Here is a 26,900-nt window from a genome sequence, read left to right on the forward strand (position 1 = left end):
CTTCCGCCGGTGCCAGTTCCTGCCTCTCTGAACCAGTCAGCGTGTAAGGCGACCCCCCACCCCCCGCCTTGCCTCCTGGTTGATCCATCTCAGGGCTCCTAAAGGGGCTAACGCTATTAGTGGGGCCGCAGAGATGTTCCCTACGTTTCTGTAACGTTCCCCTGCCTATCCGCACACACTTGGATGCACGTGTGTATGATCATGTACAAGAGTGAAAAGCAACTTTCTTCATTAAACCACATGGACATTCTGGCACTTTCCCCTGCAACACACAACCCGGTTGTGATTAGCAAAAACATCTCTCTTTGCAAAAAGTTACATATTGCTGCAAGTGTTGCAGGTGCAAGAGATGAGCTCTCAAGTCTGTGGTCCGTGTGAGACAAGTCTACCTGTGCCACAACTATTTCTACCTGTAAGAAAGGCTACATGGTGACATGGAAGCAAAGATTAAAAGAATGCAATATAGTTCAGTAGATTTTTATTGCTTTTGTCAACTTTTTGAAACATTACAAAAAGAAATTTATTCTACTGGTAATTAAAACAAATTACAAAGGCTGGAGGATCTTTTGCATGAGACATGTCAGAGAATAATGTTCCTTTAGATAAACTCAGTATTGTTTCTACATTGGAATAATATAGAACTAGTTTTGGATTATATTATAAAACAACAAAACATCACTGTTGTAATTAGAAAAGCAGTCATAAAAAAACTGGACTGTGAGTGTTGCATCTCCAGTGATATTTGATAACGAATATTAAAACAAATTGTTTTTTGTTCAGTTTAAATATGCTTAACAAAATCGGAAGACATGCTTGCACAAGGACAATGCATCAGGAAGGTAAAGGAAAAAGTTACAAAATGACATGTCTTCTCTTATCAATGTGTCATCGTTTAAAAAAAACCCTGATATTCAAACACATTATCCCAAATCAATGCCAATATGTACTAAATTTAATATGGAAGGAAAAGTTAGGTTACTATAAATACCAACTAAAAGCTTTTCCTATAGTTGACAATTTTGCTAAAAAGTTACATAATAAAATTGATTCATCTTTTTTTTAAAAATCACTAGGAAATGTTTTTGTATTTAGAGCACTACTTTTACATAGAGTCAAAGCTGTGGGCTTTTAGTCCTAAGTATATTCTCTATAAAATAAATTATTGTTGGTATAAACAGAAAACACTTTCTCACACAATTTGTACTGTCCTATAAAAATTGATGCGACCTAGATGACTAAAACATTATTAATCATGAAATAAGAGGAAATTAGAATCAATACATGGTGTTATGGCCTACAAAACCTAAATCTGTGAACTTAAAACAGTATGAACCAATTAAATTATTTTGTACATTTACAGAACTTATATACAATACACACCCTCTAAAATTGTGCAGGCTCTGTTACATTACACATTTGATACAGTTATATTTTACAGCACTTTGAACCTGCCTTTGCAAAGGGCACAAGGTATAAAACTATTGTATATAGATAGATGTATGTGAAGTAAATTAAAATAACGGGAAAGGTTAAATAAGAAAATAAAAATCAGAGTAACTGGCTGGGGGGAAAAAACCCACTAGCGTATCAAATTCTTCCCTACAGATTTTGTTGCGATAAATTTGGCAATCTGTTTTTGGATTTTTCATTTAATATTCATATGTAACAGCTGCAAATTAAAATGAGGGCAATGTCATAAACATGGACACGTAAACAGAAATAAACATATGTATAGGAAAAAATATTAAAAGGATGAGTTTTTGTAAAGGAATATACTTAAAAGTAGTGACACTGCTTTGTAAATTAAACCTTTCAGGTGATATTTAAATTGAGTGGTCAAAATTAAGAACCTTATTTTACGTAAACATACATCTTTATAAATAAATTAAAAAAGGACCAAAAGAGGGACTTCCTGAGGTGGCTCTGCAGCCAGATACACAGTAGCACTAACTCCATCCCTGGCAAGAGGCATCTAAAAAAGTGCAGGGTTGTTTATTGTATTCTACTGTTGGAATGAGAAATATATTGACTTAATTTTCTTAGGTTTCACCCCAAAGGTAAATCAGCGCACCGTAATTATCAATGCTCGTTAACACCTATTAAGGCAACATTTATACCTACACACAGTAAACTGCATCCTTCACTGTTTTGCTTTAATACTATGCATGATTTTTTTTTAAAGCAGAGAAGAAAACACTTATATAAAACAAAATAAGCAGAAAATTACTTAAATGCAAGTTGCCACTGGGGCTTTATGCACTTAATATCAGGGTCCTATTCTAATGAAGTAGTTAAAAGAAGTGTTATTAACCAAAACATTGAAACATAAGGTCAATGTAAACTGCTTCACAAGTCATGGCATTTCTGGCACCGATTAACATTTACATAATTAAACAGTCAAAGGAATACTGTGATTAAGAGGTTAAAAAACACCCTTAAATAGAAAAATATTCACTTTCTGTATAAGTGGCCAAAACATTAACCCTTTGGCACTAGAAGCCAGTTTTAAAATGCTTAATGTCATGGAACCCTAAACTCTGGCATCAAAGGGTTAAACATGTCAAAATCTATCATCAGTTTGGGTGTCTGGAAATATTATGCAGCTGTCAGTATGGAAGAATCAGATGGTAAAGGAAGACCAGTAAGTAAAAAAGCATTGTGGAAACTGCTATGTAAACTGCCAGAAGTATTCTTTTTTTCCTTCATAAGCAAAGAGGTTACCTAATGATAAACACCTATCTTACAGACTTGTACTTCACTCTTTGCAAGAGTGGAGGAAATTTTTGAAGAGAAAACCCACAGCAATTCAGATATTTAGTTTCAGCCAGATGTTGTTTAGTCTGGGGTTTTGTTTTCATTTGGTTTTTTTGGAAGGAGCACCTGCTCAAGTAAGGCACAAACTATTCAAATGCCCACGGAAAACATCCACAACTTTCCCAACTCTGTATTAGTCAGATCTTATTTCTTATTCAGACTTCAGTCATTGTTACTGTCAGTTTACATAGTATTCCTCATACTGTTCTGTACTACTATTTACTTTCAAAAACTTATTTTTCCTGAAATACAGCCTAACCTACAGCAGCACCAATTTTACCATAGTATGATTACAGTTCAAGTTTAACTTTAATGCCACTTTCAGTATTTCCACCCATACCTAACAATTGTTTTATTTTTGTTGTAATGTTATCTTCTTTCCAAAACAGCTGGTGGGTCAGCACTGAGTTCCACTTTCAGTGTCCTCTTCAAAAGTGCTTAGCCTTGGCCTAACTTTGCTCTCTTTGAAGTTAATGAGCTTTACCATAAAGTGAAAGGTAAAAACTCATTACACTTCCTCAGAAATAGAATTAGCTCACATAACACCAACTTACTTTAAATATCATTTATATTTGAAGCTATTGTTATTGACCCAGAATATGCTGTTAGCAGCTCAGACTTCAGAGAGCTCATTTTGGGAAATGAAAAGTAAGGCAACAGATATCAACAAAGAAAATAAATAGCAGGCAAATAGTCAAGATCTTGAACGTTAGTAAAATCATACTATTCACTCAGATACCAGCATGCATCAAAGCTTGAAAGTACCAATACAATAACTAATGCCTTCTCATTATTAAATGAATATTTACTTATTTAAATTTGTTTTACAGCATTTAAGATTCATACCAATTAAAATAAATAAAACCTTTTTTTTTTTTTTTTTAAATTAAAGTTAGTATGCTATCAAATATGCCCTTTACAATGGAAAGGATCAGAACTGTAAACACAAAACCCAAAGTCATTTGTAATCCATAGAATAATACTGATTATCAACCCATTTCAGAATTATAACCGATTGTTCCTAATTTTGTCAAGTACTCTCTAATTAAAAAGTTAAGCAAGAAAAAGACATTCTGATGGGAACGTGAAATGCTTTCAAGATTCTCTAACATATTCTCTCTCTGAGCATGTGGGTCCTTCCACTAGGGTCAATGGAAAGTATATGCATGCAAAGGGAGAAGAAAACAAATTTCAAAAGAGTTTTAGATTATGCTATAAAACAGTAGATATACATTGTCATCAACCAAACCAAATGTGTTTAGAAGTCCACTTTACATGGTTTAAACATGGATTTTCCAGAAATGGCAATACTGGTATGGGATTAAACCTACAGCACCTTGATTGCTATTGATTAATAAGGGAATATTAAGAATAGATTTTAAAAGGTGGAGGTGAAGGGGAATGAGAAACAGAATGAAAAGATGTAATTTCTTTTTTAAAGGACAATCACCTACTGATTTATAGTTAAAAGGCCACTTCCATGAATATGAATGACAGAATTCAGGAAAAACAAATAAACATCAACATGTACCAGAGAAAAGTCAACACGTGGCAGTTGATGTAACGGCACATTAACATTTGTTCTACAAACCAGATAAACTTGTGTTTTACCCCTGCAAAAACCCAAGTCACTGCCTACACTAAAAACAAAATTAGTACAAGTTATAAATACAGAGGTATTACAAAATTCTAAAGAAATGTGGACCAGAAATTATCAGCATAAACTGACCTGACTTTATGCATTGATTACCGAAAAGAATATGTATTCATTTCAATCAATATTCCTATTTAAAAATGAAAATAAAATTTCCAATAAAATAAATATTTTAAGTGTAAATCACCACTCATCTTTCTCATATGAAAAATCTCATTATACAAAGATAATTTCTACAGTGCTAACAGCTGTAGAATCAAATGTATGATATTTCCTAAAGAAACATGGAAATCACATTTCAATTATATGATATTCTACACTGATATATACATATACAAATACACAGGTACATAATTCCCCTTGGTTTGATTCTACAGTGATGTTTCGGCATCCACATACTTCATTCCTGATGAACCTTCCATGTTTATTTGCACACTTTCTGGTTTCTCAGGGCTGTTGAAAACAAAAATGTAGGTTAACGGCCTGAAAAGTCAACAAATAATTAAGCCAAAATTTTCAAGGTTTACATGCCAAAATTTGATGCATTTATAATATGGATGCATTTATAATAAGGATGCATAAAATATCTCACATACCCAGGACAAGCCTGAAAAAATAAAATAAAGTTACAGCTTGCTGGTTTCCAAGTCAAATCTTATATGCCTCTGATGCATTCCAATTCTGTAATTATAACATTTTTATTAACCTTCCAGTGACATCCCTTTTAAGAAAAGACAGGATGTGGCCAGTTAAATATCCATATTATAAAAACAGACACAAACTAACGTAATCTAAATCAGTGAAGGCCAACCTTTTTGTCAGGTGTGCCACAAATTAGCCCATACCCTCCTTGAGAGGCACGCTGATCCCTTTCCCTTAACTGATCTGATACTCTACTTTCTGCTCCCTGCCCTATCTACCAGCATGCTTGCCTGTTCCCTCCCCAATCTGCCAAGTACCACACACAGAGGCTGCCTGTGCCACTTATGGCATACGAGACACAGCTTGGTCCCCCCCAGTCTAATTTAATTTTCGTTAACTTGGGGGATACTTCATTTTAATATTTGTTCCAGGGTTTCTGAAGTTGGAAGTTATTCTTCGTACTAATTATGCTTCATGTCATTTGTATATAAGCATTACTTCCCCAAGAGCAACAGCCAACACGATGGAAAAAAACAACTTTAGTTTTACTGTTTTGAACTTCAATGAAGCACAGTGAGCTATTTCCTTACTAAAATCTGAATGGGTAAAAGCAAGGATTCGAAAGCTCCAATGAAGTTCAGGAAAGCCAAACAAAACCCACAAACACATACAACAAGCCTAAAAGAGGGGGGAGGAAATCTGAGTCGAGTCCTCCATATAGCCATACTAATTTAAGATAAAGATACTTAAAATTATACTGTGGTCTGTTTGGGGTTTGTTTTTTTTTAAGGGGGGAAAAGGAGGAGGAGAAGGACAGCATATAAAACAAACAAACAACCAAACAGCTGTAGCCACCTACCCACCATGGGTGCGTCAAAAAGAGCCCAACGCCATGCAGTATGTGGCACCACAAACATGTCTGCAGCACTATGTACCACACAGTCTGGTGTTCTCCGCACTAAAAGCGTGCGCTGCCTGTGTGTGTGCTGCTCCAGCTTTTTTCCCCTCATGGATTTTTTTGACCCCTGCAGATGTGTTCCATAGGATATCCAGGGATCAAAAAAACCTGTGGGGGAAAAAAAACGAGCAGTGTACACTTATGTAGCACGCACTGCTGAAAAGTGGAGCCAAGCCACCTGCATTGCAGCTGCCAATCAGACTCCACACAGCAGTATTGCTACAGCCCTACAAGGTCCCCATGTAAAGATGCTGGGGCCAGCACTGTGCTGGCCCCAGACTCCACTACCACCCCGGGGTAACTTGCCATGTGCCAAAGCACACATGGCATGGGTGTTCCCCAGGGATAAGTAGCTGCGGAGCAATGTGCGCCGTTGCTACTTGTGCACGGGAACCAGATTGTCCATGCTCATCTGGATGCACCCATAAATTCAACAAGTTCTAGCATCATTCAGAGAGAAGGCAGGTATTAATATAGCCTCCCCTAGGATAGAGGTGAACAGGAAAGAGAGTGTATTTAATCTGTTTATGTGAGCTCAATGTCAGACAGAACTGCTGATGCCAAGTGGAGACAAAGGGACTCTTACAGGAACCTTTTCCTTGTTCAGAGGTGTTTTTTCTGGTGGTAAGGCTTTGCTTTTGTTACCACACCTACACAAAGAGTCAAGTTACTCAGTTCAGGGATGGGAGAGAGGCAGTAGAGCCAAACTAAACTAGGTGGTTTCACTAGACCACTGAGCCCACAGGATTACAGAAGTAGTTATGGAACCCATGAATATGAAACCAGTGCCATATAAATGGAGAAGCGTTTTTGCTATGGCACCAAGAGTTCATCTATCCAGTACAGGGGGAAACCTAACCTGAAGCAATAAGAAAAAAAAATCTCACAAGGAATCATTGAGGCTCAACACTTATAAGACTGCTCCAAATTCTCTCTCAGTTTCCCATACTTGGAATGTGTTGAATCTCTGGTGTCTTTGGCCAGACTGCTCTGTTAGGTGCCTCAGAGCAGCTTACCAATCACACCAGTCTAGATTCCAGAAGGGCTTCTTCTGAGACTTTCTAGGATCGGTAGAAGCCAATTGTAATGTCTAGATCCAGATGGACTTGATGATAGAATCCTGGTTCAGGTAGTGTAATTTCATATTGTATGTGTTCTTGAAATCAAATGTTCTAAGAGGTGCTGCATTCAAAGGATTCTGATCCTTAGCCCATTTCCATAATTTCTTATAAAAAAAGGTAATTCTAGGATGCATGGGATTTTGCATCATTACTCAGCAATGGGGAAATCCTGGGATATTTTTCTCCCTAAGAGACAGCCTGCCACATACACACATTCAGAGGAGCTAACAGGAGCTGGGTTCTGGCCAATGTCTTCACTGATAGCTTCAGAAAAGGCCTTGAAGCTTTTGCCCAAGTGGTCTTTGAAAGCCATTATACAGTAAACAAATTTTAAGTTTTTTCAGATTAGGACTATATTTCAATATTGTAACCGAAAGGATCCCTTATAGGCACTCAGACTGGTTGTTGTGTAGCTTCTTGTTGAAGGTCACCAAAGAGGTGGATGTCAGATGTCAAGTGTCCCCTGAACCCAAGATTTCAAAACAAATACTGTCATGCATATTCAAGGTATTAAAATACATTCTAGAAAACAAATCATTATAGCCACCAGCTGCTAAACATGAAGCTGCAGTTAGAAAATGTGCAAGTGAGTAATTATAGCTACCTCAGGTTAGCTCTGGTTACTTTGGCATTCTCAGTATTCATGGCAAGGGCCTTCCACTGTGCAGTTTTGGCCATTTCATCTGATATGTTTACAATTGAGGGATCAGTGCTAAAGAACAAATATACTTTTTGGTTAGTACTCAATACTTTGCAAGAGCATTAAAATTTGGAGCACAAGATTTATATCAGCAGTGCTTTCTTACACAGCCACAAATGACATTGAGTCAAATTTACTCCACACAATGCAATTAAACAGTAATTTAAAACTCCTAATCACTGGTGGTTTTCCACCATCCAAGCAGCCTAAAGCCATCTTTCAACTAAAATGCCACTGTGCAATACAGATTAAATACCTCATTTTTCAATTATCTTATCCTGTAATCGTCTCTTTTAAAGCAATTTTTTTTTGTTTAAATATTAAAAAACGAAGTAAGCCTTCTGCTTTATAAGTGGCTGATTTCTTTAGAAGTTCATAATTATGCTAATCTGTTCCCAGGAAATAATCTGATAAGAATATGTAAAGAAACAACTGCATCTATTAAATGTTTTAAGACTGAAGTTGTAAGATCCCACAACCTAGAAATAGATTGTAAATTTAAGTTGTTCTGCTGATCCAGGATATGAAATGAGGAGATCTTTATTGAAAGGTGAGTTGCAGAAACCTATTTTTTTCCATTTGGACACTCATAAAGATGAACGACATGGGTGCCTTGTTGACCCTAAGTGGATATTCATTCAGTTTTGGCCAAGGCTATATGATGTTTAAAGGCATAAAGCCTTAAGCATCTTGGTCCAGCCACTGCTGCCTTTGCCACTCTGTCCCCTAAATCTAGTCCATTTCTCCACCAAAAATGTAGTCCTTTTCAAAGAATGATTGGAGTCCACCAGGCCTAAACCTCTACTAGCTTGCACTTTGCAGTCCATTCTATGTATAGTTCAGCAATCTCTCAAACCTACTACTCTGAACTATAAGGTGTTCCATTGGTTTGCACCTTGTGGAAGTCAAGCAGTCTTTCTAACAGAAAATTTGAAAACATATCTTTACCTTTTTTGTATGGAAAACAGTGAATAGAACATTTATGCCTAACATGGGTACTCAGCTTGGTAAGACAATCCTTCTATTGCATTAACATTTTTAGTGAGCACATCTACAAATGCAATTAGATGAGCCTGAATTTTCTGCACAGAAAATTTAGGTGCATTAAACTGTGCCCGTACATGCATCTGAATGTATGCCCACTAGGAGCTAGCAGTGGCACAGGGGTCAGGCCTGGGCTCTGGGGAGCAGGGACCTATCCTAGAGCAGAGACAGTTCCCAGAGGTGCAGAGCTGGGGATCACAACCCGGCTCAGCAGCACTGGCTCGGGGTCTCTGCACCTCAGAGTCGCTCTGACTCCCAAGGCACTCGGCTAGAGGGAGAGCAGCAACAAGATGGGAACCCCAGCCCATGCCCCAGCTCCCAGTCAGTGCCAGGGGAGGCAGGACCCAAGTAGTGCTGGAATCAGAGGGATTTGTCTCTCCTTGCTGGCAGAGGAGAATAGGGCATCTGGGGGTGCTGTGCTTTTCCATGCAGTGACCTGCTAGCCCCCCACATCTTTCTTGAGGTTCTGATTGCACCAGCACCATTGTGGATAGGGCTTGGGAGTTGCTGGAGAACAGCTTCGCTTCAGTCCTCAAGGCTAGGATTCTGGAGCCAGGCCAAGCTGTGGGAGAGGGAGGAAAAGGGTAGCTCAGGCACAAGCCCTGGCTCCCAAGGGGTAGGGGGAAGGCTGTGGGCTCTGTACTACGGAGGAACTACTTGAAGCTCTCTGTTCAGCCAGGTCTGTGAGAAATCACCCCTTCTAGTTGCCCAAGTCCAATCCAGCCCTGCACCAGCTGAACGAGCAGACCTGGCTAGTACAGGACCAGTGAGAGCAGCTGCAAGTCATGGGGCTGCTTCACCTGTCCACTCCTCCTCAGGGGAAGCATCCCCACTGTGCTGTGCCCCTAGACAGCTCTGGCCCCTGCCCTCATGGCTGAGACAGGGCACTCCAAGTGGCTCCTCTGTATCATGGAGCCTTCCCCACCCTGGAAGCCAGGACTTGTGCACTAGGTCGAGCTACCCCAGTCCCCCCCAATCCAGCCCAGCTCCACGCTCCCAGCCTCGGGAGGGATCAAGACAAAGCCCTCTCCAGCAACTCCCAAACCCATCTGCAACGGTGCTGGTGCAAATCAGAGCCACGAGAAAGATACACCAGACTGACAGGTATTAGTATGGCATGACACCCACAGATGCCCCATACTTGGCCAACTGGCAGATGTAGATTCCCCCAGGTCCTATGCTGCTCAGCTCCTGCTCCCCCCCCACCCCACCCCAGCACTGGGCAGAAGCCAGGGCATGGGCTGGGGCATCCCAGCTTGTCACTGCCCTCCCTCCAGCTGAGTCCCTTGGGAGGCAGAGCAATCCTGAGGCCCAGAGGCTAAGCCAGTGCTGCCAAGCCATGCTGTGATCCCAAGCCCTGTGATGCTGGGAGGTGTCCCACGCTCCAGGACAGCTCCCCCTGCTCTCCAGAGCTCAGCAGCTGCTGAGCAAACTGCTCAGTCAGCATCTACACAGGCACTATGGTGCATTAAGCTAATACGCTGTTTTATAGTACTCATCTGTGTTAGCACTAGCAAAGGGTGCATTAGACTAATTTAATGCACAGTAAGTGCCACACAAGTATAGATGGCAATGCTTTACTTGCACATTAGATTAGTCTAAAGCATCTTGTGTAGACGCACCCAGTTTAATTAAAAAAAAACAAAAAGCACTATACTGAACCAGATTTCGAGCCTCTTTGGCCATGGCTACATGAGCGCATTTTGTGGCACAAAGGCTTGAGACACCACAAAATGCACCCTTGTGCATGTGATTTGGTTCTCCCTACTGTATATTTGCAGTGCAGAGCCAAAATTAATTACCGGGAAGTCCCAGGATCAAAAAAACCCCAAAAAAAATGCACAGAAAAAAAAAAATAATAAGAGGAGGACTGTGCACGTGGTAGCAGCATGCACTGTCTGAAACCAGAACCTGGTTGGCCAGAGCCAGGCTCTGCACACCCAGATTACTGCTGCTGCAGCCCCAGGAGGCCCCCCGGACCTCAGGTAAGGCTGCTAGGGCTAGCCCAGGTGCTGGCCCCAGCCTCCCCTACCCCACTGAGACCATTTTTCCCTGCACTAAACCCGTGCGCTGGGGCAAAAAGCAATGGCATAAATTTGTGTTGCTGCTTTTTCCTCCCCATGGCAACTGCACACCTCTGCTCATGGGGACATGGCCTTGATGATTATCTTTCATCTGATAAAGCAGGAGCTGAGGTTTCTGATAATGATTATGATGGTGGAGGGCAGTGAGGAAATCCCAAGTTAGCAAATGACTACTTCGGGGCACCATCTCATAATTCAAATCAGAGTTGACCTAAAGATGGTCTTCATTGCACTGGGAGATGAATTTGTAACCCAGCAATGCTAAAATGTAAAAGTGGAGATGCACCTATGCCCCGACAATTCCCAGGTGTGCTTGCTGCTTGCAAACACTGAAAAACCTGGTCCAGTCCTTCTCTATTAATTCAGGTGCATATAGAAAAATAATCTTCCTCCTGTATTGCAAGGTATTTCTGACAGTGACAAATTCCAGCACTTCATTAGTTGCTGCTGACATTAGCCAAGAAAAGCAGAAAACTTGGCTCAAGAGATTTCCTTGTAAGGGAAGAGGAAAGGTATCAGATTGAAAGTGTCTGGTTTCAGTAAACAGCTGTTATGTCAAGAAATTGTCAGTGGAATTGTTTTAGATAGTATAGCAATGGAGGACATGGGTGTCTTGTTCTCCCTAAACAGATATTCATGTAGTTTTGGCTAAGGCTATAAATAAGTAAGTTACAAGTGAGCCTTGCTCCATTCTTATTTAGGGCTAAGCTACCACAGTTAAGCTTTCAATTATCACAGGGTAAGAGCAGATGCACCAAATTATCACGAAGCAACTGATGTATATTAAATCCCTATCCATTTTTGCCTTGGTGTAATCTGTTAGCTGTCTATACCCTAAGTGAGCTATTAGATTAAACTTCCTTTTTCAATATAAAATGCAATGTAATATTTCCTGGGAACAGGAAGAAAATCTGCATTGTAGCTCTACAAAATTGCTCATCCTTATGAAGGAAACTACATACAACAAGAGAATTGCAAACAAGGGATAAATGGTATTTCTTTTAGTCAAGATTTAAATAAATTGTGCTTCAAGCAAACTATTAAGAATACTTTTTTTTTTTTTTTTTTTTTTTAATTGTAATGGCTCTGGTTTAATGGTCTTACAACTATTTCTCTTGCGTACATATTTTTCCACATATAAAATATGCAAAAGACAGTGTTAGACTTCAATTTTGTTACTCAAAGTGGCTGGTAAACATATGGCTCAACTGATGCTAGTACCCAGTGTTTCCTACCATTAGCCATGCACAGCAACACACAAGCACTCTGAAAACTAACCAAAACAGCTTCTTCACCCTGTGAACAGCTGGTCGAAACTGAGTCATCTGATCTGTTCAAGATGGTCATGTGAATGAATGATTAAGATGTAATTAACACACACGCACAAGACACACACACCCTCCTACCCCCATCTATCCACCCCTCTATAGCATGAAAGCACACACCAGTTCTTATTTGGCCCCCCACAGCTAGCTGCATCACAAAATTTATGTTAAACTTGTTCTTTCATCAAATAACAGAATTATTTCTATTTATATTAAAGCAAGAAGTAGAAATGCTGAATGGAGTTGCATCATACCTGTATTTCATGGGCTTTACAGGAATCGTTAAGATATTTCCTCCTCCATATGGAAGGTGCATACTTTCACTGTCCCCTGCGTGAAGCATTTGCTCTGCTTCCTGAGAATCACATGCACAAAATTCATAAAATTACTCAAACAGAAAAAAAGAGCAAACTGATTGAAGCCACAGAGATGGAGAGCAGCAGCAGGCATTCTTGATTTTTTTTTAATTTAAAAAAGAATTTAATTATGTATTTGAAACAGTCTCCCTCTATGTTACACTTAACCAGTTAATCAAATCATGCCTTAAGCTCTGACCCAGTTACACGTTCAACCATTTAATGGCATGATAAAGCAAGCAATAAGCTACAAAATTATTCCAAAAAAAACAAAACAAAACTGTGTACTAACTTTGCTGCTTGTTCTAATCACGTCATTAACTGAACATATGGCTAAGTGCCCCTCTATGGCTGGGAGCCCAATCAACTAGCAAGTGCCTCCCTTATTGGATGCTGCAGGAAAACCTGAACCGAGAACTGACAGGACTAATGAAATTATTGAATCCATCTCATCAACTGAGGAGTTCCCAGCTGACAAGACTCACAGTGGCAGCAGTGTTCCTGGCACTGACCCCCCCTGTAAGCCTCATAAGCTGCAAGGCTCACAGGGAGAATACTGTGCCTGCTGTGAGCTTTGTCCACTGAAGGGCAGCGTTCTCCTTGCTGTAAACCCCACAGCTGATGAGGCTTGTTGCGGGGGCAGCATTCTCAGCACTGCCCCTGCTGCAAACCCTGCAGCCCGCAGTGGCTGCTGGGCTCTCAGCTGTGGGAGCCGGTGCAGGAGGAGCCTGAGATTGTGATCACTATCCCAAAGCTCCCCCTGCACTGGTGATCAGATGCAATGGCAACTAATGTGTGATCCTACAATCGCATCTCCTGCCATGCATGTGTAAAGGAGGTGCAATTGTGTGGATCATGCATTAGATCCCACTGCACCTTTACCCGCATGTGCAGAGGGGCCCAGAGAGGTAGTTAGCCATATTCGTCTGAAGTTAGGCAGAAGGCAGGACAGTGTAGCACCTGATAGAAACATATGTTGGGGAACTGAACATCAAAGGGTAAGTTTAGCTGAAACTTTGAGAAAGAAAAAAGTTACACAGGCAAATTCAGTAAAATGAACTACTTTAACATCAGCAAAAACATATGCTGGGTGAAATCTCAGCCCCAAAGGCAATGTATTTTTCTACTAATTGCAGGGACAGGATTTTGTTCTTTGTTTACAGCATAAGCTGCCAACTTTTTTTGGCAGATGTGCCACAAATTAGCCCTGCACCCTCCCCAAGTGGCACTCTGATCCCACTCCCTTACCAGACCCTCCTGTTCAGCTTTATGCTGCCTGTCCTCCCTGCTTGATCTGATGCTGTTCTTTGCTCCCTGCACCAACCTGTCATTTATCTGCCTGTCCTCTGCCCAGTCTATTACGTGCAACACAGAGGTTGCCTGTGCCACTTGTGGCACCTGTGTCATAAATTGCTACCCTTGATCTAGGGAACAGCAAGAGTCCCAAAGCTATTAATATTCGATGGGGAAAGTTACTTCTGGCACTAAGTTTGACATGCTTACTGAATCATAACCCATTACGAATAGAGTTTAAATAATTATCCCTTTCTCCCCTTGAGTCCTAGAAATATCAGTTCTTATACTAACACCTCAGGTAGAGAATTTCAGATGTTAATTACCTTTGATGTTTAAAAAAATTAAATGCTAACTTAAAAATCCATGCTAGTGCTCCTGCCAATTTATAAGCTAATGAGAATTTGATATCTATCTGTTGCAATTAACTCAGGAAATTTTCATTTAATTTAGTTTTGACTTTTTTTTTTTTTTTAAAAACTTACTTCTTTTTCCTTTTTCTTTTTATCATCTTCTTTCTTCTTCTTACTTTCTGGCATAAGATCATCAAGCCAACTAAGCTCTCGTTTCGTAAAACACAAGTCCATGAGTTTGCGAATGAACACTAGTGCTAAAACCTTAATGGAAAAAGAAATTGAACCCTTAAATAAATATTGATATACAAAAATATAAGGTCATTTCCAAATATTAAGTTTCTTTAACCAAGGACAATTTTTTTCTCCCCTTTCACAACAGGAAGAACAGCTAGACCACACAAACTAAGGACACATACAAACTTTCAGTTTGTCCTGGGAAAGATGCTGCTCTCCCAGAGGAGGCCTCAAGTGTACAGATGTTCAGGCTTTTTATCCCAGAAAACAACCAGAGTTAAATCACTTTCCTGTAAGTTTCTCCTGGGAGACCAAGTATCTTCCAACAGAAACCACAGCACAATTTTTCAGCATCCCAGGGTGCTCCCCATCTGGAGCAGCAGAGTCCAGCAAACAACACAGTCCCACCAAGGAGGGAGCAGAATACACCCCCTTCACAATCACACATTATGCTGCAGGCAGTCAGGCTGACACCAAGCAGTCTGGGTCAGCAAATCCAGGGCTGCCTCGTGCCGACCACTGACAATGGTCTCTAGGGAGACTGAAGGAGCCTGCAGAACATACTGATGTGTTCAGGGTGGGTCCCCTGGCTGTGCAGCATCAGCACTACAAGCTCTCTGCTCTTTAGTGGTGTAGTTTTTGAATATCTGTTCAGGCATTGCCAGGTAAGTTTTTCTACCAGGACAACAAACCTAGGAAATCTCTCCCAGTTCATTTGAACAGGTATATGCAGCCAAAGCGTATAAAAAACTCAAGACTTCTATCACATTTACAGTGATTCAACTTAGCCTGTTGCTTATTTTCAAGAAAAATAAAATGTTTTCCAAAGTGAAACATTTTTACTAAAAAATTTTCTTACCCTCTATAAATAAACCCTTAAAATCAGTGGTGTTCAACCTTTTTGCCTTATGAGCAGGATGGGCAGTCTGTGAAGAAGGTAGCATGGCTTGGCCCCCAATCCAGCTGAACAGGGAGAAGGGGCATGACTCAGCTCCCAATCCAGATGCAGGGGGTGGGGAGGAAGAGGGGATGTGGTTCAGCCTCAATGTGGCTGCACAAGAGAAAGGGGGTGTGAACTGGCCCTGACCTGGCTGCACAGGACTTAGGAATCTGGCAGCATGGGAGAGGTGGCTGTAGTAATTGCCACTACTTCCCTGTCAACAAATTTCCTGATATGTGGGGACTCCCCAGGGCTGGATGCCATAGCTTCATGGGCCAGGAGTTGAGTACCCGTGCCTTAAATATTCTATATGATATAATTTTTTTTAGAAAATGAAGGTATTAAGCCAGACAACTTACCATCATGGGGAAAACAACAGCAGCTGCAGAAGCTTTGATCACCCATAAAAGAATCAGACAGGTGAGCTGAACAACTGTGAAGATATGGACCTTCCAAAGTGGCACATAACGCAGATAAATCAAATCCGGTTGATGTTTGGCAGGCATTCCAAACAATTTTATACGGTCAAAAAACTGTATGGAAGAAGAAGATTAACCTTCAACTAATGGAATTTTCCAAAAAAAAACTAAGTAGATACCAAGCCCACTGAAAAACACCTAATTTTACAGGCTATAAATGTAAATAAATAAATAAATAAATAAATAAATAAAGTAGTTTTAATTCATTTTGAGTCACTACTTTTTGATTTTAAAAACATGGCTATCCACATTTATTGACATTATTTTAGGATTTTAGTGTTCAAATGCCTACAGGAAGAACATGTGCCAAACTGGGTACATGTTTCTAACTTCTTATTCTGATGATATACTGTAATGTGACTCACATGAATAAGAGAGGTACTGTATGTTACTCCCTCCCCCCCCATTTGATGCAAAGCAACTGAGTTCAGATAATTATATTTTTTATTTTATCTTAAGCATCTGAACTATTACGTTCCTAGAAAGATTATTCCAGGAAAAAAAAATGCATTTTTTAAAGTAGCCTTAGCAAATAGAAAACACCCTCCAAAAATATTCACTTATTCAACAAAACTAGACCTTACCTGGATGCCCTTTAGTGAAGATACTCCCATATAAAGAAAGACGCCATACAAAACCGGCATTGGAATAAACTGGGGAAAAAATATGACTGTCAAATCAATAGTTGAGGCTTGCATTTATTTAAAAAAAAAAACCCAAACATGATAAAATATAGTTGTCCAAGTTAACAAAAGTGGGTAGGGAAGAATCAGAATTATTTTTTTGACCTCAGAATAACATCGAGATTGAGGTTCCTTATTTTTCTAGAGGATAACTACAGCACCAGGAAGCAGGAGAGCATAAACCAAGCCTGTCACTATGTTTCACTTATGTTCTAGTGAGGCCACAACTAGGATTAGAAAAGTAACTCACTCTGTTTGTCTATTCCATTGCAGACTCCTACAAGGATGTTAGTTAGTGCCAAAATTGTGTTCATTTATCTAACTGTTTACTAAGACTTGGAAAAGAACCACCTAAGTGCCATACTGAGTCCAATCAATGGTCTAGCCTACTAGCCTATCTCTGGACAGTGGCAGGAGTGGATACTTTACAGCCTGGGTTGGAAACATTTTGCCACCACAGGCCACTGTTTGTAATCCAGTCCCCACTGTAGAAGGCACCCCAGCACCTCCCTAGCAATCAGAAGATACAGTGAAGGAAATTCCTAGAAAAAGGCAGGCCCTAGGACCCTGGGGTTGCCTGCTCTGGTGCAGCAGAGAACATAAACTGAATGTGACAGGCAATAGGATCCTAGGGACTGCACCTCTGCTGCTGTGGCTGGCGTGTTTTACCAATTCCCTGAGCTGCTGTAGGCAGATCCAGACTCTTCACAGGCCAGATCCAGCCTGCAAGCTATACGTATCCAACCCCCATTTCAGCAGAAGAGCACTGAACATATATCTAGGTAATACCTTCTGGTCATTACCCTCCCTGGCACCCACCATCACTGGTTTAGAGATGCCAGAGGATACATCTCCGATTGTTCCGAGACCACCAATGGATCAAGACTACCAAAAGCATTTTCCGTAATACTACATTTTCTCACATACCACGCCCCCCCCCAAATAAGACATGTACCATGTTTTTGGAAGGCAGAATATAGGGAAGAGAGGTTTCCAGAGTCATGGGCTAGAGCAAGCTTTTTCATGATGGTGCTGTCAGCTTCTCAGTGTCTTCCAGGAACAGGAAGGCAGCTCAGTACAATAACCAAGTTAAACCCTTTCACGGCCACTCAAACTGTCTCCAGTCACTCATCTTTGTCCTTCTGTGCATAGGCAACTGGTAGGGGGTGCACATGCCCATCCTGATGGGGCCAGTGCTCCCCCTGATGACTGACACTGATGCTGTCGGTAGGGCTGGTTCCCCCCCCCTGACAGGGCCACCACTGTCAGCGGCTTCTGTGGGTGCCCCCCCAGATTCAGGAGGCACCAGTCACTCATGCTTCTATGCCTACATGCAGTGAAGTTCTGGCAAAGAAAATCAGCTTCCCTGCTTAAAGACAGGCACCCCAATTTTGGAGAGCTGATTTTTGGGGGAAAGTTGTATACAGTCTACTACATTTCATGAGCTTTAATTCTGGTCATTATCGACTACATTGAAGTCAATAAAAATAAAAGACTATTACTATTACTGAACCATCCAGTTCTGCAAACTGTTCAGGGTTACCTTGACAAAAGGGATTAGTTTTTTTTTTTTAAATCTACTCAAGTTGATTGGGGTCTTTCCCCTGACTTCAACAGGCCTTGGACCAGGTCTTTCCCATACCATTCAACACTAAAAAAAAAGGACTTACCGTTATGTAAAGGCAAGACTGGCTGTGCACTCTAACTACTGATTAAAGTGGAAAAGTTGTAACACATTGCAACTATGCTTGAACAAATGGACAAGATTCTCACTATCACCACCCTCTTTCCATTAAGCTTAAACCAAAGTCCTTAATGCAACTTGCCAAGTTGCACCAATTTCAACAATGCTGGTGTTGAAAACAGCAGAAGAGAAAGTTCAATCATGCATGAATAAATTGACAAGTAATATGTGCAGAGATACAGAATAAGAGCACGACAGCCTAAGAGCACAGGTGTCTCACTGAGGAGGGGAAAGCAAAAGCGAAAAGAGAACTTTTTCAATTTTTCAACTTTTTCAATTTTTCAATAAGTGGTATGCCACAAAAGAAATAGCCATCTATTATGTGATTTCCATCTGTAATAGGCCTCAAGGAAGCTAAACAATTGAATCAGATGTTAAATGTGAAAGGAACTTTATAGGTCAGACTTCAATTGTCTGCATCTTTATATTACTGCACTCCACCCATTAGAACAATAAATAACCAGTTAGTACATTTCCAGAGGTACTGTTTTAAAGCACTCTCATTGACTTTTGAATGACCTTTCTATTTTCAGTGGGCTGAGTCTGGATATTTCTTCAATCTATCCTAAGTTTCCCATTTATTAGTTTAAGAACATTATTTTTTATAACGTGTATACGGTCAAACTTTCATGGATTAAAGTATTTAAAAGGTTACTGTTTTAAAATGGCATTTTAACAGCTCTGTTTCCTCTGTTTTCAAAGTGATGATACTTGAAAGTGTTTAAGGTCAAGAACTGAAAAGCATTATATAAGAGCTAGGTATTACAATTCATCATATACCCAAACATGCGTTTCCATTTTTGGGTGCAGACAGAAGTGCGGCTCCCAGATATAACTCTGGACAAGTTTTTCAAAGCATTCCGAGTTACAGTGTTACCCCAGACCAAACAGAAATTCACTGTTGGTTCTAGGTGGAAGGGGAATCTTAGCTGCCAGCTGAGAGCCCGATTCCCATAGCAAAGGCCAGGGCTCTCTGCCAGCGCTCCTATTTTCAGAATGGGAGAGGGGGGAGGGGAGCAAAAGAAGCTCATTCTTGGGGCTCCCCAGCTGGTGCTGAAGGGTGGGGTGGGGTGAACTGGACCTTGCGGGGGCTCCAATACACCCTCCGCATCCTCCAGGAAGCACTGAAAACCCCCCAGACTGAACTCTCTCCGCTCCCTCCTCCCCTCCCATTCTGAAAACAGCTACAGGCTGGGATCTCGCAGACAAGTTACAAAAGACACTACATTTTGAAATGTCTATCTAATACCTCATGCAATGGGGAGGGGGGTGGGGGGGTCACATTTTCACCCTATCAGCCATTTTTTAAACTGTCTGCAGCAGTGCACTTGTTTTTGGTCACAGCTATAAACTGGTGCGTGGCCAGATCAGGTGAAAACTGTCACTTCCGTCTGCACCCTTTAGTGACAAGTTTTTACTTCTTTCAGTGCTGAAGAGCAAATACAGTTAAGAGAAAAAGAGATCAATTGTACTCAGTTTTGTGCATTACCAACCATTTTCAACCAGTTCACATCTATGAAAACCCATTGAAGTCACCCGGGGAAAAATCTGGAACAAACAGACCCTAACCTGACCTGCAGAATTTTTATTAATTATAAACAGATCAGACTCTTGAAGGTGCTGTTTCTTCCCACTCTTCCTCCTTTCCAAATCTTCATGGATGCTTTTAAAAAGATTCTTCTAAATTAAATGTAGCTGTCTTATTACCATTACGAACTTGCTGAAATGATCAAACACTAAATTGTGATATGAAAATAAAGGTGTATGTTTTGGAACAATATAATCTTACCTTTAATACAGAGGTCATGAACACTGATAAGCCCATCAAAACAAAAATCATGAGCCCCGTTACTCGTTGCTCCCGGATTCCCAAGAACTTTGGTTGCTCTCCTGGGGCAGAGCACTCAGATTCGACTTTTAGGCTGTTGACATGACTTATAGACAGGACAGTTGCAGCCACAAACCAAGGCAAGCCCATGAGGGAACATATCCCCAGCATAACACCAACCACAAGCAGATCAAGGTGATAGCCACAGCCTTTCTGTAAAGTCAAGCAAAGAAAGACATTTTCTACAAAACTGAACATCTTTTAGGATCTTTTACTTTGTGCTGCAATATTCACTAGCCCATAATTTAGCAACAAACAACAAGAGAGAAATAAGCTATTATCTAGAGGTTTCTAAGAGTGCTAACAGTTTCAGCTTAATTTTGTTTTGTAGACCTTACCCTAATTTTGAAAACAAAGAACACATTTTATTTGCACTAATTTTAACTTGTGTCCACAAATTAATTTATATTACATTAGAAAATGAATACAAGTAAACTTACTTTCAACTTATGCTCCTTTCTGTTTATGATTACTGCTGTGATCTGTTGATCCATGAAAATGAGAATTGTACAGAGTAAAGCAGGAACAGCAGCTACCAGTAGTGTCCACCAAGGATTATTTCCCAGAGGATCTATGAACCATCCCCTGTCTTTTGAAGTGGGCTGGAAAAAAAACACACAAAGCCATGAGTAGTGGGATTGAAGGTGGTCAACAAAAAAGACGGTTTTATTGCCATAAATGCTTTCCATAATAATAAAAAATTAGATTGATAAGGCTTTTGCTTTCATATAATTTAAAACAAAACAATGTTCAAGTTCCAAAATGGCTAGGACTGAAGGAGTGATGTATTTGACTACCATACATACAACATTATAAGCTTTAAGATGCACAAAAGCATGGTTTGTGTGAAAACTTAACACAGACAAAATTAAAAAGTCATTCCATTCTCTTTAGCTTCCAGATACCGCTCCTAAAAGACCTGTGCTTTCCAACAAAAGCAACAAGGATTTCCGTTAAAAACCATCTCCTTCAGGTAAATAGACCAAAAGCAGAAGTGTAGATTATTAAAAAGTAGAAGGAAGCCAAGAGAAAGCATGGAAAAAAGTTGATTTAAGCTGCATTCCTATTGAAAGTCAAAAAACACTTGCTCCTTCCATATTCAACTATATACTTGTTCACCACTCCATTATCTTTAAGACTGATGATCATTTATATGCTTTAAAAAGGAAGAGACACTTTTTATTTCTTACTTCAAACTTCTCAGGGACAAGCAGCTTAGGAGACGGAACTCCAACAAGGTAGTCGATCAGAACCATGATCATAATGGTTAGAAACACAGCGAAGTCACTGATTGTAGAGCGCACCTATAAGGAAGAAAGTACATTATATCAACTATTCCCATTGCCATATTCAATAACTTCTGCAAATTCAAATGGAGTTTAAAAAATTGTTAATATAAAATGTGATCTGGTTCATCAGAAATCCTAAGGCCCATTACTGACACTCCACATTTCTTCTCCCTTAAAGTGACTTGTAAGCTTGAAACCAATGACATGGGTTACCATAGAACAATGTTTCTTATACTTCTGATATCTGGGGAACACTGAACACTTCTTTTCTGGATTAAAACCACTCTTGGCTCACTGGTCTGTTGGCCCAATCCTGCCCTTTTTGCACACCACACTAGTGTGCCTTGGCACACCCACTGGGAATCACTTCTATAGGAGATGTGCTTACATGACAAAGCCACATCATGCTGAAACATGCGATAGACCCTGAACAGCAGAGGTCCATAACACCACACTAATTCACCTACACTACTTCCAACTCAAAAGCAAGCAGGTCCAGGATCTCTCAGTCCAGTATCTCCTTGCACTAAATAGCACAAATTGTATGCTGACTCTCCACACTAATGCAACTGAAACATTTTCAATAAATCCCATTCAACATAATCTGCTGAGGGAAACAAATTCCTTCCAGGCCGTTAGGAGTATTCTGGTTCCATTAGTAATTAGGGCCAGTCCCTCAAAAACAGCATCCCAATTGGATTTGTGCCCCACTTCAATACACAAGAGAATGGTCACATAGAAGAAGCATCTAATTTGCAACTAACTTCCAGTCCTCTCTCAAATATTGCATACCAAGAATAGTTGATTTTTATGCATGATATTGAGCAACTTCACCAGAAAAAAATGGCCATGATATTCTGCAAGATGTTTACACAAGTAGCAATAAGTTTCCCAGTTTGCAATACACTGCAGAGGCTACCCCAAAGGATGACTCCCTAATACAGCAGAACTGCAGAACTAATCAACTATCAATTAGCTAATCCTTCTGGTCTCTTCTCTATGAGGCACTGTTCATCCTCCCCCCTTAATTATTTCTAAATGCTATACTGTCATTGTGATTTTAAAGGAAGTTCCTGGATATAAAGTTGCAGAACTGCTCAGTAAAATCTCCATGCACACACTTTGTAATCAGCTGATTGATGGATATCAGTGTAACAGTTTCAGGTCGTGGAAAATGAATTTGATAAAAATGTTAAATAAGTGCTCACAGACCTCTGACATTAAAAGTTAGTGATATCTCTTTTATTTATATTAAGTGAGGAAAATTAACAATGTTATCACTTGGTAACACCAGTACAGATCCATAGGCCTAATTACACCTTTGAATACTTAGCCTATTCATTACTGTGACTACAAAAATCAGAGGTAGTTCACTGACTGTTAAAAGCCCTTGAGATTATACCTGTTTAACCATCATCAGAACCCTCCACTTCAATTTTTTTTTTAATTTAAAAAAAAATTCTGAAAATTTTCAACACTAATTTCTCTCTTCTCCTGACCAAAATCAAGCAAAGTACTATGATAATGTTTGACATAGAAAAAAGCAAAACTCTTCTTAAATTACATCACAAAGCAAAAGAGGCATGTGAGTAGGTTACCACATTTACTCACACACCACAAACATTTTTCCTGCCTCAAAAAATAAGCCCTTCAAAATTGGGGTATGTCAAGTGGGGAAGCTGAATTTTTCTTTGCTGGAATAGAAACATGTAAGCACTGTGCTGTAATGGCTATCACTTCTCTCCAGCTAACAAGCAGCAGTGGCAGTGTGCAGTGTTAACCTTCTCTCTGCCACTGCTGAATGGCAGCAGCTTTTGGTTGTCCAGCTAAAAACTACTGCTAATTCAATAGTGACAGTGAAAGGATTAACACTAACTTTTACTTGGAGCAACCAGTGAACTGACTGAGGGGGAGCGAGCTGGTCTCTGGCTATGCTTTGCCTTGCAAAGATAAGGTGTATGTTTTATTTGGGAACCTGTGGCATGCAAGAAAATCCAGTTTATCCGCGAGCAAGAAAACTCGTTACAAAACAAGCTGTGGCTATACCCCAATTACCTTGGTAGGAAAATAGCGTTTGGTCTTGAACTGCTTGAGAAAAGAGGAGAGGAAAAATGTTGTAAAGAATAATATGACAGACCAAAACAGAACATCTGGAATATATGGGCCCTGATGACCACAAGCTGATCCAAGAAATGCACCCTTAAACGCCTTACATTCCTGCAAAACAAGACAATAAAATTAGTTAAATTGTTTAAAATACATGCATTCAAATAATCAATTTATCTTCTGCCCTCTCACTTAAACTCATCCAGGAAAAAGACCTGCTCTGAAAAGGCACTCCCATACTAAAAGCTTTAAGTAATTGTGATTTGACTATATACCCCCTTAGTTTCAGCAACAAAACTTGAATTTTAAATATTTCCAAAACCTGTGTACAAAAAGGTGTTCTCATAAACAGAAAGCATTCCATTAACACAGTCAACTTATTTCTGTCCTATTTTTCAAAATGATGTCATCATCATGGAAGATTCTGCAGGCTCAACCCCAGTATGGCAAGTAATTTCATGCAAAATCATCTTTCCAGAAGACCTTGAAATGGGCTCCCTCACTTAAATTCTCTCTCCATTTTCCCCATTTCTTTATTCTAAGGCTTATATTTACCATCTTAGAGATTCTTCTCTACTTTAAATTCTTCCTACAAAACTTTAAGATTTTTTTTATCACTGGAAAGCTGTTTTGTTTGTTTTTTAAACTGTATTGTTTTAGAAGAAATACTGTTGAATTAAATAGCAAGTTAAAGCTGATTTTTGAGAGGCGAGGATCTCTCCATGTAAGCCAGGGAAAAAGAAAAAATCTGCCTATGAATAACAAACTTGAGTGAAAAAATTAAATCCCAATTATTAGTAGTAGCATTACTGTTATAGTCTTAGAGAGAATCCCAGTAGTGTCAAAATGGACCCTTTACAAAGAGATAAAAGCCTGAAAAAAAAAGCTTACTACACTCCGCATATGACAAGACAACAGGTGGATACAGAGAAACTGTAAAGACCTTGTTACAAGTTCAAATTAAAGCTGGATAGAAACCAGCTATGGAGTTGTTACACATTTTCAAGCACTAATTTTGTAGCTGGTAGGCTCTTCTTAGAGCTACGCATTGGTAACTACTTTGGATATTTGGCTAGTCTAAATTTATTATACAATTAACCAGTTCATTGCCTAATATATGTAACATGCAACAGAAGCCTAAGAAAACAAGACAAGAGCAAGACAAACTGGTTGTCAGCCTATACACAATTCAAGTATTTCAACTGAAGGAATATTCCACACTTTCCAAATAAACAAGTGAGAAACAGGAAATTTAAACTGGCTTGTTTATGAGCAATGTCAAATTTTGGGCTTGGTCTGCTGACCTGGAAAGTTTCCCATATTTTGTTTTACAGATTTGTGGATTTCACTTGTCCATTGGTCAGAATTGTTACCATGGTTAAGTACAGACAGTCAAAAAGCCAGAGGCTGAATCAATTCAATCTTTGTAGTTTTGACTAACATGCATAGATTGAACTAATAAGCATGTGAACAGACATTCACTTCTGATTCCGCAACTGCAGCCACATGCCTGCAGTGGCACAGGCCAGAAGCTGAGGGGTGCTAGAGCACACCTCCCAGCCACTGCCAAAGGGAAGGAAGGAGAGAAGCACTCCAAGGCTTTCCCAACTTCCCTGTTCAAGCAGAGGGGGCATGGCCAAGCCCCAGCATGCTGAGGCCAGGAGCAAGGGGGTTTTAAGCTGCCCTCCCTGGCCCGCAGAGGAACCCAGCCAAGATCTGCCTAGTGCAGGGATGTGACAGTCCCTGCCAGGCCTTTGCCCCCCTGCTCCCTGCTGAGATGGGGGCAGTTCATGCCAGGCTTTTGCCCCCTCACCTCCTCGAGTGAAGGGGGGGAGGGGGCGCACCCTGACCCAGGTCTTGCACACTGAGGTAGGGAGAGGGGGAGTTTAAACTGCCTCCCAAACCCACATGAGACCACAGCTTGGGTCTGATGGAAGGCAGCCCCTGCCAGGCTTTTGCCCCCCAGCTCAAGCAAAGAGCAGGGCACCTGGCCAGACCCCAACCCAGGGCCAGCACTCAACCCAGGGCCAGCACTCGAAGGCAGGGGGGAGGGGGGTTTAAACCCCCTCCTAGGCCCCCATAGGACCCCAGCCCTAATCTGCATAGGGGGGCAGCCCCTGCCAGGCTTCTGTCCCCCATTCCCTACTGGGGGGATGGCCAGGGGCTTGCAGGCTGAGGTAGGGAGGAAGGAGGTTTAAACCCCTTCCCTGGCTGCATAGGACCACAGCCTGCGTCTGCCTCGGGGGGAACTGCAAGTTAAAAATCTACACACAGGCACACACCCCCTACAGATTTTAACTTGGATATGTGCTGTTGGGTGGCATTATAGTAGAAGAATTTGGCCAGAATTAAGAAGAAATTGATTTCAGATGAGAAAATATAGAATTATTGGGGGAGGTTATAGGCAATTGCTTAAAATGTTAAGCTGGTGTGACAGTATAAATACACATACACACAATCATAGAATCATAGGAAGTTAGGTTTGGAAGAGACCTCAGGAGGTCCAGTAGTCCAACCCCCTGCTCAAAGCAGGACCAGCCCCAACTAGATCATCCCAGCCAAAGCTTTGTCTAGCTGGGTTTTGAAAACCTCCAAAGATGGAGCTTCCACCACCTCTCTGGGTAACCTGTTCCAGTGTTTTACTATCCTCCTAATAAGAAAATTCTTTCTAAGACCCAACCTAAACTTTCCTTGCTGCAACTTGAGACTGTTGTTCCTTGTTCTGTCATCTCCTACCACAGAGAAAAGATTAGTTCCATCCTCTTTCAAACCCCACTTCAGGTAGTTGAAAACTGCTATTAAGTCTCCTCTCAGTCTTCTCTTCTCTAGACTAAATAGGGTGTGCAAAGCTACGGTCACTGATTCGATTCGGAGAAGATTCGGCCCAATTTGGCGACCAAATCTCCAAATCTGAATCGAATCAGGAAACCCATTAATCTCTCTGAATCAAATTGGAAGCGTCCAATTTGATTTGGAGAGATTTGAAGATTTAGCCATAGATACAGCTTTCTCTCTTTTTTCTACGTACCTCGAGGTACCAGGCGTGGCTTGTGAACACCGAGATGGTGGGGTGGATGGACCATCCCATGGGAGTCCAGGGGGGTTCCCTCACGTGCTTGGCAACAGACCAGAAGTACTTCTGGTCCACTTCCAAGTCCACAGCACAGCGTGCAGGGGACCCCCGTGCGCC

The 26,900-nt window shown here is 40.6% G+C and overlaps 1 protein-coding gene across 11 annotated transcripts in view; it reads right to left on the reverse strand.

Moving 5' to 3' along the window:
- Positions 1–471: 471 nt before the first annotated feature.
- SLC4A7 (solute carrier family 4 member 7) overlaps positions 472–26,900 on the reverse strand; it is a 106,545-nt gene continuing 80,116 nt past the window's right edge. For 6 of the 11 annotated variants that reach the window (XM_025202368.1, XM_014519262.2, XM_025202367.1 and 3 more), the window contains 10 exons: positions 23,660–23,821; positions 21,506–21,619; positions 20,756–20,917; positions 20,217–20,468; positions 16,585–16,653; positions 15,881–16,054; positions 14,477–14,608; positions 12,597–12,697; positions 7,794–7,901; positions 472–4,921 (listed from right to left, as the gene is read on the reverse strand). In XM_025202368.1, coding sequence (XP_025058153.1) covers positions 4,840–4,921; positions 7,794–7,901; positions 12,597–12,697; positions 14,477–14,608; positions 15,881–16,054; positions 16,585–16,653; positions 20,217–20,468; positions 20,756–20,917; positions 21,506–21,619; positions 23,660–23,821 — 1,356 coding nt within the window. In that variant the 3' untranslated portion in view covers positions 472–4,839. Of the gene's footprint in view, positions 4,922–7,793; positions 7,902–12,295; positions 12,348–12,596; positions 12,698–14,476; positions 14,609–15,880; positions 16,055–16,584; positions 16,654–20,216; positions 20,469–20,755; positions 20,918–21,505; positions 21,620–23,659; positions 23,822–26,900 lie in introns of all 11 variants that reach the window. The other 5 variants (XM_025202372.1, XM_025202373.1, XR_003093715.1 and 2 more) reach the window with 4 other exon arrangements.

This window comes from Alligator sinensis, unplaced genomic scaffold (assembly GCF_000455745.1).
Source record: "Alligator sinensis unplaced genomic scaffold, ASM45574v1 scaffold181_1, whole genome shotgun sequence".
Lineage (NCBI taxonomy): Eukaryota > Metazoa > Chordata > Crocodylia > Alligatoridae > Alligator > Alligator sinensis.